The sequence below is a fragment of the Lynx canadensis genome, chromosome D1, assembly GCF_007474595.2.
Source record: "Lynx canadensis isolate LIC74 chromosome D1, mLynCan4.pri.v2, whole genome shotgun sequence".
Classification (NCBI taxonomy): Eukaryota; Metazoa; Chordata; class Mammalia; order Carnivora; family Felidae; genus Lynx; species Lynx canadensis.
Window position 1 is genome coordinate 74,482,649 of NC_044312.2, and position 16,936 is coordinate 74,499,584.

The 16,936-nt window shown below is 36.6% G+C and overlaps 1 protein-coding gene across 1 annotated transcript in view; it reads left to right on the forward strand.

The window, feature by feature from the left end:
* GTF2H1 (general transcription factor IIH subunit 1) overlaps positions 1-16,936 on the forward strand; it is a 38,305-nt gene that overhangs the window by 10,830 nt on the left and 10,539 nt on the right. The window contains exons 3-11 of the mRNA XM_030331108.2: positions 1,910-2,102; positions 2,879-3,044; positions 4,432-4,525; positions 5,970-6,119; positions 6,253-6,332; positions 10,416-10,543; positions 10,653-10,740; positions 14,904-14,992; positions 15,375-15,492. Coding sequence (XP_030186968.1) covers positions 1,910-2,102; positions 2,879-3,044; positions 4,432-4,525; positions 5,970-6,119; positions 6,253-6,332; positions 10,416-10,543; positions 10,653-10,740; positions 14,904-14,992; positions 15,375-15,492 — 1,106 coding nt within the window. The remainder of the gene's footprint in view (positions 1-1,909; positions 2,103-2,878; positions 3,045-4,431; positions 4,526-5,969; positions 6,120-6,252; positions 6,333-10,415; positions 10,544-10,652; positions 10,741-14,903; positions 14,993-15,374; positions 15,493-16,936) is intronic.

Sequence of the window (16,936 nt, forward strand, 5' to 3'; positions counted from 1 at the left end):
CCATTTTCACTGAAATAATTTAGAATTTTTACTTTCAAAAGGAAATACTGTTTGAAATTCATCATAATTAAGTACTGCCTAAGCTGTCTGGTCTTTTGTCCGCTATTCTGGTAATATTACCTCCTTTTAAAACTTTGTTTCTGTGGAAAAGTGACTCACAAGTTCCTCATAGTACTCTTACAAACTAACATTTGTACCAGAAGAGACTCATAAATTAGGAACTTGCTCTGTTAGCATTTCTCTTCAACAGGAAGTTGGTCCTGTAGCTCTGTAAAACATGCACTCATTGTGATACCCACAACGTACAATAAAGAATATACCCTTCTCCTATTTCTTGACAATTCTGTTATTGGGAAGGAGAGCACATACTCAAATCTAGATCTGCATCAGATCAGTATTCATTTTAAGTTGAATATTTGAAATAAAGCTCATTTCTGAAAGAAGCCATTGAAAATTATCAGTAATAAATTACTAAGGTGAAAATCAGCAGTTAGGTTAGCTAATTACAAAACTTCAGAAATAGGCCTCTTAGAGGCAAGAGCCAAGCTAGAGCAAGGCTACAGCAGTCACTGAGAAAAGATGCATAAAAAGGAGTGATGGTTTGTTTTGGAGAAATGGAAAGCCACAATAGGCTGGCTGACGGCCTACATTGCTCCATATTGCTGCTTTTGGTAGTTAGATATTTCATCTAGACTGTTGGTCTGGAAGCAGCATCTTGATTGAAAAAGTTTGTTTAGGGATTAGTAGGTGGTTTGGACCATGAGCTCTAGGCAGCATGTTCACACTGTCATGAGTCTCCCATTTCATGAGACAGAACCCCTCCATCCCTCTCCCTCTGTGGAAGACAAGGACTACTGTTGCCATGAGGCCCACTCTTTAAGAGTACAAGTTGTCTATAATGTGGATGTATTTTGAGGTTCCCAACATCTGTTTATTATGAAAATTTTCAAAGTTACAGAAAAATTTTAAGAATGGTACAATGCATACTATACAATATATCTGACTTATGTGTGCATACACTCTGCTTTGTAATATTTCGCACTGAGAAAATTTTAATAGTAAACATCCAGGACATTGTTACATCCCCAGTTGTCCCAGTAATGTTCTTTTGTAATAATGATTTTTTTTTAAACCCTATCCAGTCTGGGTTCACATATGTAGTTGTAGTACCTTCAGTCTTTATAGACTTGTCAAATATCATACATTCTGATTATGTCTGCTTATCCTCTCAAGGTTTTTTGAAAATTATTTTCATGCATACTTGTGTTTCTTGTAAACTGAAAAGTTTACAGGCTTGATTATACTCAAGTTAAACATTTGCAGCAAGAACAACACATAGGTGGTGGTCTTTACTTACTATTCTATTCCCTGAGAAAGCCTGTAGTGTCAGGTTGTCCGACTCTGGATGAGATGAAGTTTGATCACTTGGTTGAAGTGATGACACCAGATCTCTCAAATGTAAAATTATGTATTCTTCTTTGCAGTTAGTAAGACATGGGCTGTGATTTGGAGCTTTTTGAATTAGGACAAATCATTTTTATTTATGATAATGATGATTGGAGGTAGCTGTTCACGGTCAGGACTCCTAGTTGGCTATTTGGAGATTTTCCCCAGTTGAGTGGAAACAAAAGCCCTTTAATATCTGGCGATGGAAGCAGTGGGTGAGAAGTGCCACACAAAGAGGGTGCTGAAGAAGGAAGCAGAGTGTTAGCAGTGAATTTGTTAAACTATGCTCTGATTATATGGGATTATTTGAGAAGAGTTCATTTCTGCAAAAGCATTAAGATTGGAACAGGGCAGCTAAAGCCCAAAGGAATTCTGAATCTTCTTGGGAGGAGAAGTGGCGTATTGTAGGACGATTTCCACAATGTGGGTGTCCTCATCTAATTTGTCTCATGTTTCTTTTTAGGCCAGAAAATTAGTCCAGAAGGAAAAGCTAAAATTCAACTTCAGCTGGTGTTGCATGCAGGGGACACAACTAACTTCCATTTTTCCAATGAAAGCACAGCTGTGAAAGAGCGAGATGCAGTGAAAGACCTTCTTCAGCAGCTGCTGCCCAAATTCAAGAGGAAAGCAAATAAAGAACTGGAAGAGAAAAACAGGTGAAGGAGGAAAAGAATAGCCTTTTGAAGGGACACTTGATTCTCTCCAGTCTCTTAGTAGAGTAACAGCTGTTAAGTCTTAACCCTTGTGCTACATTAAATTAACTGCCTCAACTCTAATAATCGGGTGAGGAACAGAACTGAGATTCAGAGGTGCCAAAGTCCTTTAATTCCTTCTCCCAGTTCTCCATCACAGAGAAGACACTGAACTATTAGGAATGTGTTTGTGAATGAGAAACCTGAAAAATCACGCTGTAAAAAAAGTTGAGAAAGCGTGTAAAGTAATGAGAATTTCTGATAAGGTGAATTACTCCATTGCCAGTATTTTCCAGGCCATCCATGCTTAAGTCTCCAAGTGCTTATCACCGTGAAAAATTAGTGTCCAGAAAATCTCAAGCATACCTTTTCTCTTTCCCTTTCATCTTTATTTATAAAAGAGAATACAGTACAATACAAATACAGACATAGTGACCTTTGTATCACTGGGATATTGAGATGAGTAACACCAATAACCCTCAGAGAATTTAGGCTTTGCTTCTTCAGACTTACTTCCATTTATCTTCATTTGTTCCTCCAAAAGTTTTTTTTTTAGTTTGAATTATTAAGAGATGAACTAAATGACCTCTGCTGCTCCATCATCATAAAATGAAAGTTGTGGGTCTCACTGTTTTGTGTTGTTAAAGTCCTTTTTTTTTTTTTTTAAGTCTTTTTAAAGTGTTAACAAAAATGGTGTTTTATTCTAGAAGTTCAATATATTCAATATATTCTATCACCAGAATGCTGCAAGAAGATCCTGTTTTGTTTCAGCTTTATAAAGACCTTGTTGTGAGTCAAGTGATCAGTGCTGAGGAATTCTGGGCCAATCGTTTAAATATAAATGCGACAGAGAGTTCTTCTACATCCAATCATAAGCAGGATGTTGGCATTTCTGCAGCATTTCTGGTATGTGACCCTTCTAGATTTCTGAAGGAAAAAATAAAAAAGAAAACTCTGATATATGTGTTAGCAATGCCATTTCTTTTGTAAAACTTAGCATTTCCTTAAAGCAAATCAATAGTTACTTTGGTATCCAGGGTATTCTAAAGTATTTTAAAAATAGATGCAGTATTTTTTTAAATGGATGCTTCTTGTGGCCCCTGGGTGGCTCAGTCGGTTAAGCGTCCGACTTTGGCTCAGCTCATGATCTCGCGGTTCAAGAGTTCCAGTCCTGCGTCAAGCTCTATGCTGACAGTTCAGAGCCTGGAGCCTGCTTTGCGTTCTGCATCTCCTTCCCTCTCTCTCTCTGCCCCTCTCCCACTCACACTCTGTCTCTCTCAAAAATGAATAAACGTTAAAAAAAATTTTTTTTTAAATAGATGCTTCTTCTTGCCAGTTAACTTTTTTTGGGTTTTGGACTTGACCCTAATATGCTGGAAATTAAGTGGAGTTTAATAAAAGAGAATCTTTTAGCAATTGGACTAATACTTGTTTCCCCAAATTCTTTTAAAGTTAGGGCTTTCTGATACTTTATTTTATGATTGCTATATACATTAAATGCAGAGTTAAATGTGGAATGACCATGGTATGACAGAAAAAGTAAGACTTGTAAAATGTATTTTAGTGAAAGATTGAGAATACCCTACCTGTGGAATTAGAAAATGGGATTCATTTAGTCTATACTTTGGTGGAACCAAAGCAGTGTTTATGCATTTAACAAGAATTTGAGTACCAGTTATACGTTTAGCATCTTTCTGGGCACTTAGTAGTAAATTGAATGAACGAGGCCTTTCCTAAAGAAACCAGTCAGACCATAAGAGACTCTTAAAAAAAACTGAGAATACACTGAGGGTTGATGGGGGGTGGGAAGGAGGGGAAAGTGAGTGATGGACATTAAGGAGGGCACCTGTTGGGATGAGCACTGGGTGTTGTATGGAAACCAATTTGACAATAAATTTCATATTATAAAAAATAAAATAGTAAAAAAAAGAAAGAAACCAATCAGATAATATTTGTTTATTTATTTAGTAACCAAGGTTTATAGTTGTTTTGGTAACTGTACAAGTGTTATGTTAAAGCTCCACTAGCTATCTTCCTTTGGCCACACGTACACATCCCTATTTGACCATGTTGAATTTTCAAGGAAACCGATTTCACATCAGTAAGACTATGTAAAACCAAGCCAGGCTTCCTTGAGCCCTATTTCTATGCCAAAAATAAAGGTGAGGGACGTATTTCTGTCTCTCTAGTTTATTCAGAAGTCTATTTTTCCACCTTTGTCCAGTGTCTATTATATGTTTACACGTTTTCCCCCAATATTCTAGTAAATATATACGTGTGGTCTGTATTTTAGGCTGATGTCCGGCCCCAAACAGATGGATGTAATGGTCTGAGATACAATTTAACCTCTGATATCATTGAGTCCATATTTAGGACCTACCCAGCAGGTAAGAAGAATCAGTCTTTCCACATAGTAGAAATATTTGGATGAATTCAGTAATAATACTTAAGTGAAAAACAAGTATTGCAAGGGAACATTTTAAATAGCCAAAGTAAAAAAGTTACAGTACTTACAATTTTACTGAGTTTATTGTTTTAGGGGAGATTTTTCTTCCCTACAGTTGATTCTGGAATGGCAAATTGTTTCCATTATTAAAAGTCAAAGTTGTTAGTTTAAAAAAAAGAAAGCATTACCTTTATTCCTGATGAAGTGCAATAAAATAAGCGTGAAGTACTTACCCAACGTCTGACATATAGTAGTTATTAAGGACTTAGTATATAACGTGCTGTCATCAGTTCATTGGTATGATGATTTTTCCATTCTTCCATCAGTGGTTCTTAAACTCTATTTACCCTTCAGCAAACCTGCACAAGATGGCCTGCTCCAGAGGTATCAGTACATAGTTTCTACAATGCTAACTCAGATCCATCATCATGCTGCCTCCAAAGTGACCTTTCTAACCCACAAATCATTACCCTTGCAGAAACCATCTTAAAAGTATAAATGACTTGATCCCAGCTTTATTAATTGAAGGTGTGCAGCTGAGGTTGCAAGCCCCACCACTTCAGTCATTCTGCTGAGCAAACAGTTCTGTCTCAAAGCATATGCTGTTCTCTCTTCTCACTTCCTCACTGTGCCCCGTTAGTCCTTCAGTAACATAACTCCCCCATGGGATTCAACACAAGTATTGCCTCACTACCACCTCTATAAAATCCTGACTTCTTTGGGCAGGTATACATCTCCCCTTTGCTTCTGTAGGGGCTTGTGTCTGCCTCAACAAGTTATCACGTTGTAATTTTTATATCTTTCTGATAAGAACGTAATTCTATAGTGCATATTACATACCAGACACCATTCCGAGGCCTTGATATATATTAAGTCATTTAGTCATCACAAGTAACCCTATGAAGTAGGCAGTTTTAATACCCTCATAGGACAGATGAGGAAACCGAGATGGAGAAAGATTAAGTAATTTACACAAGGTCACATAGATAGTAAGTGGCAGACCTAGAATTTCAAACCCAGGCTCTCTGGCTCAAGAGACCATGCTCTTAACCTCTTTGCTCATTGGATTGTGAGCTTCTGGGGTGTGCTGAACTGATAGTCCTAGTGGGTATTGATTCTTGGTATTTCTACTAAAACTTTGAAACTTATTAATTCTTTTGGTGCAAAATAAGGTTTTGTTTGTAATTGGTTAAGATTTATACAGGTAGTGAGTGCCTCACCTAGTCTCTCAAGTTATATTTCAAATTTACAATTAGATTATTATATATGGTATGTAAAGTTGAGCAGTTTAGTAATCTAGTTTTTGCTATTCTGTATTTCAACTAATTTAAGAAGTTTTAAGAAATGGAAATTCTCTATGTAACTATTACGGTTTTTTTCCACAGTAAAAATGAAATATGCAGAAAATGTTCCCCACAACATGACAGAAAAGGAATTTTGGACACGTTTTTTTCAGTCCCATTATTTTCACAGGGACCGGCTGAATACAGGGTCAAAAGACCTATTTGCAGAATGTGCCAAAATAGATGAAAAAGGTAACTGCTTATCCCTCACATGCTAAAATTTAATTTGCTGTTCTCTAGTCCTCTAGTTATAGTGCTGTTAATGACTGTTTTTATTTTTGAGAAAGGTAAGACTTGACCAACTTTTATTTCATTGATTTTGTAGGGTTAAAAACCATGGTTTCACTAGGAGTAAAAAACCCACTGCTTGACTTGACAGCTTTGGAAGATAAACCATTAGATGAGGTAAGCAGTACCAAAAGAATTTATGAGAGGGGTGCCTGGCTGGCTCAGTTGGTAGAGCATGCAACTCATGATCTAGGGGTTGTGAATTTGAGCCCCACATTGGGCATAGAGCCTACTAAAAAACAAAACAAACAAATTTTAATTTTTTTTTTAAACTTTTGTTTATTTTTTAGAGATAGAGACAGAGCATGAATGAGGTAGGAGCAGAGAGAGAGGGAGACACAGAATCCAAGGCAGGCTCCGGGCTCTGAACTGTCAGCACAGAGCCTGATGTAGGGCTCGAACCCACGAACTGTGAGATCATGACCTGAGCCGAAGTCAGACGCTTAACTGGCTGAGCCGCCCAGGTGCCCCATAAATTTTAGTTAAAAAAAGAATTTATGAGAAAAAACAGTCTTCCTAGTTTCAACTAGTTTAAAAATTGCCTTCAGTGTAGATATTCCACTTCTGAGAATAAAATACACAAAGTACTGTTGTTTGGAGTGATTTATCAGAAGTGCTTCTTAGTAGCACTGTTTGCTATTAAAATTGCCTTGGAGAATTGAACTTATAGGCGTTGCTAAAACTTTTGTAACAGAATTTTAGTCGGTTGAGTGTTGGACTTCAGCTCAGGTCATGATCTCATGGTTTGTGGGTTCAAGCGCGCATCAGGCTTTCTGGCAGCTCAGAGCCTGGAGCCTGCTTCAGATTCTGTGTCTCCCTCTCTCTCTGCCTCTCCCCCATTTGTACTCTCTCTCTCTCTCAAAATTAAGTAAACTTAAAAAAAATAAAAAAATAAAAAATAAAAGAATTTTCTAGCTTCCACATAGCAATTCTCTAGGTAATAATGTGAAGGCTTAACATGTATTTGTGAGTCCAGCTTTATGCTCTAGCTGACATTAATCTAAAGAAATGTGGATAAATATTAGTAGATGAGGAAAAGATAACAAGCATTTTTCCATAGCCCACTATTTGGCAGACCTTGAACACACTCATGACCCTTACCCTATGCTAGCTCCAATATGTTTCAACAACTAGACCATCAAGTGTGAGCTACCTACCCCTGCATCGTGTCTCCAGACTTACAGATTTATCCAGTCATGGAGAGAGATATGATCCCTTCTGATTAGGGCAAATTCCATTCCTGTTTGTATCTTCTAGGGTAGGAACCTGCCTTCCTCAGGTATTCTCTTCACACTTATATTTTCATTTTCTTACCTTTCTTTTGGTTTCTCTTCTGCTGGCCGTATACACATGCTTATACCTTCCTATCTTATTTTTCTTAACTTTTTCCTTTATTTTCATGTATGTACTCTCCAAGTGAGGAAACTAATGTTAAAATTTTGACCTACAGTCTAGATTATAAATTAACAGAAAATAACCCTTGGTGCCCAGATAAGTCATTTCCTTAATGAAATTTAGTTTTCTTGGTAATTCTCCACATTCAGGCACTTCCTTGCTGAATTTCAACACATTAAAATATGACCCTCTGAAGTCAGCCCAAAAAAAATGAAGCTTAATATGGGGAAAAGATTTTAGTGCTTCCCCCTGCCCTCAAGCCCAGTTTTCTTATAAAATGAGGTTAATAGTACTGATCTTAGTAGGGAGTAGGAAAGTTGAGATGTTGTTTAAGGGTATCAGCTTGTCACTAGTAGATAAATAAGTTTTAGATATCTAATGCATAGTGGAGTCAACAGTGCTGTGTTATAAACTTCAGAGTTGCTGCATCTTAATTGCCCTTACCTCAAAACAAAAAATGATAATTATGTAACATGACAGAGATGTTAGTTAGCTGTAGGGTATCATGTTGGAGCACGTAAGTATCAAATCAACACATTTATACCTTTAACTTCTAAAATGTTACATGTCAATTATATCTCTGGAAAAAATGCAAAACAAAAAAAGTGCGGACTTTATGGGATTGCTACAAGAGTTAAAAGAGTGTGGTACACAGTGAGTACTCAACAAATAATAGGTGTTACTATAATTTCTGTTTTTAGTGCTATACAATATTTGATTGTATGGATATGTAAACATATATGTAACCAAACCCCTTAATAGAGATCTTGGTTGATTCACTTTTTCCTTTGGTGCCTTTTTCTTTCATCCTCTAGGTGTTACAACTGTCTTAGGTATGGCCTTGGGCCACCTTCTGAATACATTCTCTTTATTCCATTGCTTTGAATACTAATGTTGATGATGATGAATATGAAATGATGAATCCCAGGTAGCTGTGGTCTCTCTAACCCCAGAACTCCCAAAATCATACATCTGCCTGTTTACTTGATATCTTCACATAGATATTTCAGACATCTCAGCATAGCATGTCCAAACTGGAACCTTTTATTCCTCATATATCTGTTTGTTTCTGAGTCTTTCCCATCTCAGTAAAAAAAAACAAAACAAAACATTGCTATAGACACAGTTGCTCAAGCCAAAACCTGGGAGTCTCCTTGATTCCTTCCCTTCCTGCACCTCCAAAACTCAGTTCATCAGTAAGTCCTCTACAAAACATCTCTGATTTGTCTACATCTGTCCATCTGTACCCTTACACCCTCACTATTAGGCTACCACCATTTTTGTCTTGATTGCTTGTGTTAGCCTCCTAATTGGTATTCCTATTTCCACTGTTTTTCCCTATAATTTATTCTCCCCTAGCAGTAAGAGTTATAAATCAGATCATAATAGTTTCCTATGTAAAACTCTTTGATGGATTCTCATTGAAATTAAAATAAAAATCAAAACTCCTACAAGGCTCTTCTTGACTTGGACTCTGTCTGCTTCTACCTCACTTTGGGCCACACCTTCTTTCAGGTCTGTTCCAAGCTTTTTCTATCTCAGGGTCTTTGCACTTCCTGTTTCTCCTCCCTGCTCTTCCACCTATCTAGCTTCTACTCTTCTTTTAGACATCTGTTCAAATGCTACTTCTTCAAGAGAGACCTTCCCTAACCTGTCTATCTAAAGTAGCTCCTCCTCTCCATCTAGTCACTATATCATGCCACCCCTCTTTATTTTTTTCATAGCATCAGTCATTTTCAAAAGTGATCTTTTTATCTTGTCAGAGGGTGACTCTTCTTGTTGTATTGGCTTGTCACCCATACATGGCATGTATTAGGCACTCAGTAATTACTTGATAAATGAATGAATGGTATATGAGTTTTTTTTGTAATTTTTCTTTTACATCTTTAGTTTTATGTCTCACCAATCCCTGGCCCACCCTTCATTCCAAGTGTACAGCAATACAGAAAAAAACTCATAATATGTATTCTGTTGCTTCTGTACCTTTGTTTAAGCAGATTTTTCTCCCTAAAATATCATTGTCTCTATGTCTGGCTTGCAAGCACTTATTCAACTTATGGTGCTTCTTGAAGCTTTTTTGAATCTACCTCTGCTCTCCTCCAGTGGGATTGGCTACTTCTTCTATTACAGCACATCATATAAGTTTTAACTACGTGTACACTTACAGCCCAGCATCCCACTAACTACTATACTGGCTCCTTTGGCACAACATCTTATTAAGTTTCTGTCTGTAGGGCCTAGCACATAGCATAAACTCAATACATGTTTGAAAATATCTATTTCTCCAGTATCTCATTTTACATAGCTTAGACTTGCTTACACTAATACTAGCAAAGTTATAAAGCCAGAATTTGAAAACATACCTATCTGACTCCAAAGTCCATGCTTTTTTTTCCCCTACCATATTCTATTACTTCATTTAATATTTTGCTAGCTATATCTAAAACTGGTCTTTAAAAAATGCATGTTTCGAGGCACCTGGCTGACTCGGTAGAGCATGCAACTCTTGATCTAAAGGATGTGAACAACTTTGAGCCCCACATTGGGTGTAGAGATTACTTTTAAAAATAAAATCTTAATAACAAATGCATGGTTTAAGGTTAAGATTATTTTTGTGAAGCCAGAAGGAATATGTTGTATTTTTAATCTGTAACTTATTTTTAAATGTTTACCTGTAAAAATTAAGTAATTCTCAGAATTAATGAAGTCCCATCATCCAATTTTTTAAGCTAACGTATCTCTCATGATGGGTAAGAAAACTAGAATTTTATTTTGAATTTTAATCCTCTAAATTATTTCTCTTAGGGCTATGGAATTTCTTCTGTGCCATCTGCTTCTAATTCCAAATCCATAAAGGAGAATAGTAATGCTGCCATCATCAAGAGGTTTAACCATCACAGTGCCATGGTCCTGGCAGCAGGTCTCAGGAAACAGTTAAGTATACATGCAAAGGTTCAATAACTGGACTTTTCAAGATAGCCAGATGGAGTTGTATTGTTGCTCTGCTTGTGATTTTTAACATTTTTCCCACTTTGTTTTAAGAGAAGCACAAAATGAACAAAATGGTGAGCCCAGCAGCATTGATGGAAATTCTGGAGATGCAGATTGCTTCCAACCAGCAGTCAAAAGGGTATGAGTAAAAAGTGTGGAACGTTTAGAACTCAGGTTTCTCCAGAAACCTTGTATAACTTACTAGTACTTTATGTTGATCCTTGATTATTTAAAATGACTCAGTTCTTCTGGTCAAGACATTAGGTGTTTGGCATAAGTTATAGAACACTTAAAGGAACACTTTCTTGGTTTTAACTTGCCAGCCACCTTTCCATGAACTCCTGTCTATTCACTGTTTTTATTGGCTTTCTTCTCTTTTTTTCCTTCACATCTACACATACAGTTTGTGTTGTGGGCAAGAGTATCAACAAAGGCAATATGACAAGAATAAAAACTAAAGGTTGTGTATATGATTTTAGAAGATAGGGTTTGGGCCTTATATTAAGAGCTAGAGCTCTTATATATTAAGCTCTTAAATATTAAGCTCAAATATATAAGCTCTTAATATATAAGAGCTTATATATATCAGAACTAGAAATGTGTTCTCGTTAGATATTGAAGAAATCATTTAGGGCTATGAGAGAATAAGGACACAATTGTCTACTTCCATATTTCTTCTTTCTTTGCAACTTTGCCAAACTACTCTTTCAGTTTTTTAAAGTTCCTTCCCAATTACAAAAAATGAATATGATAAAGTTTTCTTAGAGGGCAATTAGGCAATATATATTAAAATTTTAAAGGTTTATAGCCCTGTCCATTTTGGGACAGCATTTCATTTTGGACACTTATTTAAAAAGGTAAAGATGTGCAAAGACTTAGATATAAATATTCATTACAGTACTATAATAGAGAAAATAGCAAATATCCTAATAATATCTGTGGTGTGTCCAAACAATGTAGATTGATGCAGCCATGAATAACTTGAAAAGGATTCATGACCTACTGAATTGAAAGGAGTTCACATTTACCATAACAGTAGTGTAGTTCATAAAAAATTAAAGACACCAATTTTTTTAATTGTTTGTTTTGAGAGAGAGAGTACGTACATGCATGAGAGAGGGACAGAGAGAGAGAGAATCCCAAGCAGGCTCCATGCTTTCAGTGCAGAGCCAAACGTAGGGCTTGATCTCACGAACCATGAGATCATGACCTGATCCAGAATCAAGAGTCAGAGGCTCAACTGACTGAGCCACCCAGGCACCCAAGAAACCATTTTTGAGTTGCCTAAAATACTAAGGGGTGGGAAACAAAAATGAATTTAACAGTTCTTATTCTCAGCGTTCAGTGTCTATAGGGAAGACGAAATCAAAAGAACAATTTCAAAATAAGGTATAGTAATTGTGGGTTGCCTGGGTGGCTCAGTTGGTCGAGCGTCTGACTCTTGACTTTGATTCAGGTCATGATCGCCCGTTGTGTGAATTCAAGCCCTGCATCGGGCTCTGTGCTGACACTGTGGAGTATGCTTAGGATTTGTCTCCCTCTCTCTCTGCCCGTCCCCCACTTGCTCTGTATGTCTCTCAAAATAAATAAAAGTAAATGTGAAAAAAAAAGTATAGTAGTGTTATTTACAATAGGAACCAGAATAAAAATTAATGAATTAAATAAAAAGTTCACAGATCAGACTGTGTGACACAACTTCATATGTAAAAAAAAACTTTAAGAACTTTTTAAAAGGACCTCAGAAATATACGCTAAGGGGTTATCTTTCCATAAAGGGATTATGGGTGATTTTTAACTTGAGTTCATGTTTCAGTAACTTAATATGTTTTTACAGGCATATACACTTTTAAAATTAACAAACCCAAGAAAATATTTTTTTTTCTTAAGTTTTTAACTATTTTTTTAAATGTTTATTTATTTTTGAGAGAGAGAGAGACAGCGCATGAGCGGGGCAGGAGTGAGAGAGAAGGAGACACAGAATCTGCAGCAGGCTCCAGGCTCTGAGCTGTCAACAGAGCCCTACATAGGGCTTGAACCCATGAACTGCAAGATCATGACCTGAACTGAAGTTGAATGCTTAACCGACTGAGCCACCTTGGCGCCCCAAGTTTTTATTTAAATTCCTGTTAGTTAACATACAATGTAATACTAGTTTTAGGTGTACAATTTAGTGATTCAGTACTTACATACAATGCTTGGTGATCATCACTTGGTGTACTCCTTTAAAAAATACTTATTTAAGCCATAAATAAATGACTAAGAAGGGTGAAATGAAAATTAAAGTTACAGGGGCGCTTGGGTGGCTCAGTCAGTTGACTGAACTCAGTTGAGTGACTATTAATTTCGGCTCGGGTCACATAGTCTCACGATTAGTGAGATCAAGCCCTCATTAGGCTCCACACTAACTGTGGAAGTCTGCTTAGGATTCTCTCGCTCTCACTCTCCCCCTCACATGCATGCATGCGCTCTCTCTCCAAATAAGTAAATAAACGTTAATAAAATAAAAAATGAAAGTTATAGAGAGGAGTTTAAGGAGAAATACAGGAAGTGACACTCTTTGCAATACTGTGCACTAAGTACATTTGATTCTTGGTAATTAAAGAGTTGTCAAAAGTCATGGTTTGTTGCATTTTCACAATATTCAATGTTACTGACTCTGTTCTTTCAAATCAATAGTTTGAAATAGTCTGCTCTATGTTCTGCAAAAGGGTCTTAAAGAATGAGAGATTCAGAAGTAGTAATAGACAAAGTCCTTACTTTATAGATTTTTCATTTAGGTATGTGAGTCATGATGCCTAACGAGGCCTTAGCAGAGGTTTAGGATTTGGGTTGTTATGGGAGGTTAGGGAGGGACATGACTTAGGCAACAGCAGGGGTAGAAATGAGCTTGACATACATGGAAAGTAATGAAGATATTGGTATGCCTTGAATTTAGCTGAAGGGTATAGAGTTGAGAAAGTAGTAAAAAATTAGGCTGAGTCCAGGTAAAGTGGGGCTGATGAATGTGTTACTTTGAATATTCTACCGTCAGGTTTGTTCCTAAACTACAAGAGGACTATTCAGACTGTCAAAATAGGGACACTTTAAAATACTAAGTTTTCAAATCCTTTCTGAGAGTTACTTAATAACCTAAATGTTTTGATCCTAGTCCTGGTAGCTACAGGTTAGGGTTGACCAGAAGGTTTCATTGTTAAAGGGGCACCTGGATGGCTCAGTCAGTTGCGTGTCCGACTTCAGCTCAGGTCACAATCTCACAGTTTGTGAGTTCAAGCCCCCGTGTTGGGCTCTGTGCTGACAGCTCAGAGCCTGGAGCCTGCTTTGGTCTCTGTGTCTCCCTCTCTCTCTCTGCCCCTACTCCACTCACAGTCTGTCCCTCTCTGTCTCTCAAAAATGAATAAACGTTAAGAAAATAAAACTAAAAAAGAAAGGTTTCATTGCTGTGTAAAGGCTGAAATGTTGTAGAATTATTTTCACAAATGTCCATGTAGATTGCTTTCTCGTGTCTTATAAAGTAGGCTGTAGAAATTTAGCAGTTTGTTACTAGTACAGGAGAAAGATGAGTAAAACAAAGTAAAGAGTACAGAAGTAAACCCAAATACATGGAAGAATTAAATATATATATATGATAAACATGATATTTCAGAATTAATGGGACAAGACAGATTATTCTACAAATGAGTGTTAAGAGGACTGATTAATAATTTAGTAAAAAGAAGCTCAGATTCCCTGCCTTACTTCTTATTCCAAAATAAATTCTAAGTGGATCAAAGATTTAAGGAGAAAATTAATCCACAGAAGAATAAGCAAAAAAGGGATAGTTAAAACCAAAAAACGCCCAATTGGAAGAAAACGTATTTACAACATTTACAATAAATTAGTCTTTTGGCCGCCTGGGTGGCTCAATCGGTTAAGTGTCCGACTCTTGACCTCCGCTCAGGTCTTGATCTCAGGGTCGTGAATTCAAGCACTGAATTGGGCCCTGTGCTGGGTGTGAGGTCTACTTAGGAAAAAAAAATAGTCTTATGTGGTGGAAAAATAGTAAAAGATACCATTTTCATCTGCCAGACTATTAAAAATTAAAGGTTCAGTAATAATATGGTCAGAGTGTAGGAAAACAGGTATTCTGTAAATGGTTGGTGAGAAAATGAGTTCAACCAATTGTAGAGCAGTTATCTCTAGGAACTGAAGCTCATGGTGGGAAGACTTCATATTTTACTCTCTGTAGAGTTGTACTTTTTCAATCATGTTCATTACTCTAGTAAGGAAAAGTTTCCATATAAAGTGCTGTGTTAATAATTATAGGCGAAGTTACAAGAGTCCATTGAATATGAAGACTTGGGAAAAAATAATTCCATAAAAACAATTGCACTAAACCTCAAGAAGTCAGATAGGTAAGTTTGGTCAATATTAAATTAACCTGAGACACAATAGTTATATAACACAAGTCACTGCAGAGTATATTCTGCAAGTATAGCACTCCAGTTTTAAATCATTTTACCATAAAAATATATTATCTTTTTCTTTGAGAATTTACTTTGTGCATTTCAGAAAAGGATGCTAAATGATCAAAGCCAAGATAAAAATGTGTTCTCTGTACTGTTTGCTTACTGCCCATATAGGAATTAAGTTACTTTATTGAAATCTATTTAGCTTATATTATTTTTTGCTTTGGGGATAATGTTATATTGAGACTGCTAAAATATTTGAAGGACAAATGTTACGTGCCTTTATTCTGTGTTATGAGTCATTTCTTTCTTCCTTGCTAATCTTCAGGTATTATCATGGTCCAACTCCAATCCAGTCACTACAGTATGCAACAAGTCAGGACATTATTAATTCTTTTCAAAGTATTAGGCAAGAAATGGAAGCTTATACACCCAAATTAACTCAGGTAGGTGACTTGCACTGTTTGAAAACCAAAATTCCCTTAGTTATTTCCTCAGTTTATGAGGACAAACACATTGAATTATATAAACTGTTTTAATTGCATTTAAAGACATATTGCCACTAAATAAATTGAAAAAAAGAGGTAGGAAGAAAAAGGTATTTGGCATATTCAAGAAGCATCTGAAGTTAAGGTGGTAATGAAAAATAAGATAATGAGTTTTGTGCCAATTTTTTCCCTTCCGTATACATAGTGTTGCTGGGGAAATTGCCCAGATTTCCAGAAAACTTGTGGACATCACTGTCTAAATATTTTGCATGACCTTAAACTAGAATATATAAAATAGATCTTATTATCTAGTCTTTATTTTTCCCTGCTCTTATTCATACTTAAATGGATCAGCAAGTTCTGTCCATTCTTCATTATTTCTTGACTCCTATCACCTTGGTTAAAGCAAACCTGAGTAGTTTTCCACAATGCCACTACAAGTTCTCTTTCTAAAAACAAATTTATCACCCTGTAGCTTAAATCCTTTACTGGCCCCTTTTGTTGCTATAGTTACTGTCTGAATGCCTCATCTGGTGTGCCAGAATCTTTACGTCTGGCCCGAACCCACATCTCCAGCTGCATTTCCACCATTCCTTTCCACACACAACCAAGAGTCCTCTCTCCAGCCTAACACACAAAACTGCCTAGAAAACAAAGTCATACTTTCTCTCTTAGCCTGTTTCCTGACCCTGAGGACCTAATAATAATTATTCAAAACTGAACTCAAATTACATTGTCTCTGTAAAGCAATCCTCAGCATGCCCAGCAACAAGTTTTGGAGGGGGGGGGGCACATCTTTTGTCTGTTTTTGTAAACTCTGAATCAGAGTTCACATCTGTCTTGTAGTGCTTACCACATATTGGAACTTATTTTTTTTACTTACAGAAAGTTGCAAAAAAATGTTTTCTGGCTGTTTTGAGATAGAAACTCAAATATTTCAGTGTGTATTTCCTAAAACAAGACATTCTCATAAATAACACAGTACAATTCTCATACATAACATAGTACAATTACAGAAACGATAAGTTAACATTGATAAGAATTTTTTTTTTAATGTTTGTTTATTTTTGAGAGAGTGCAAGCAGGTTAGGGGCATAGAGAGAGGGAGACAGAGGATCCAAAGCAGGCTCCATGCTGAGAGCAGAGAGCCTGACATGGGGTTCAGACTCCCAAGTCACGAGATGATGCCCTGAGCTGAAGTCAGACGCTTAACCGACTCAGCCACCCAGGTGCCCCTAACATTGATAAAGTATTATTATCCAGCCTATAAGTCTTAACAAAAATTTCACCAGTTGTACCACCAGTGTCCCTTGGAGCAAAAGAAAACTTTTTTTCCTTGGTCCAGCATCCAAGTCAAGTTCATTGAGTTGCATTTAGTTCTCATGTTTTTTAGTCTCTTTTA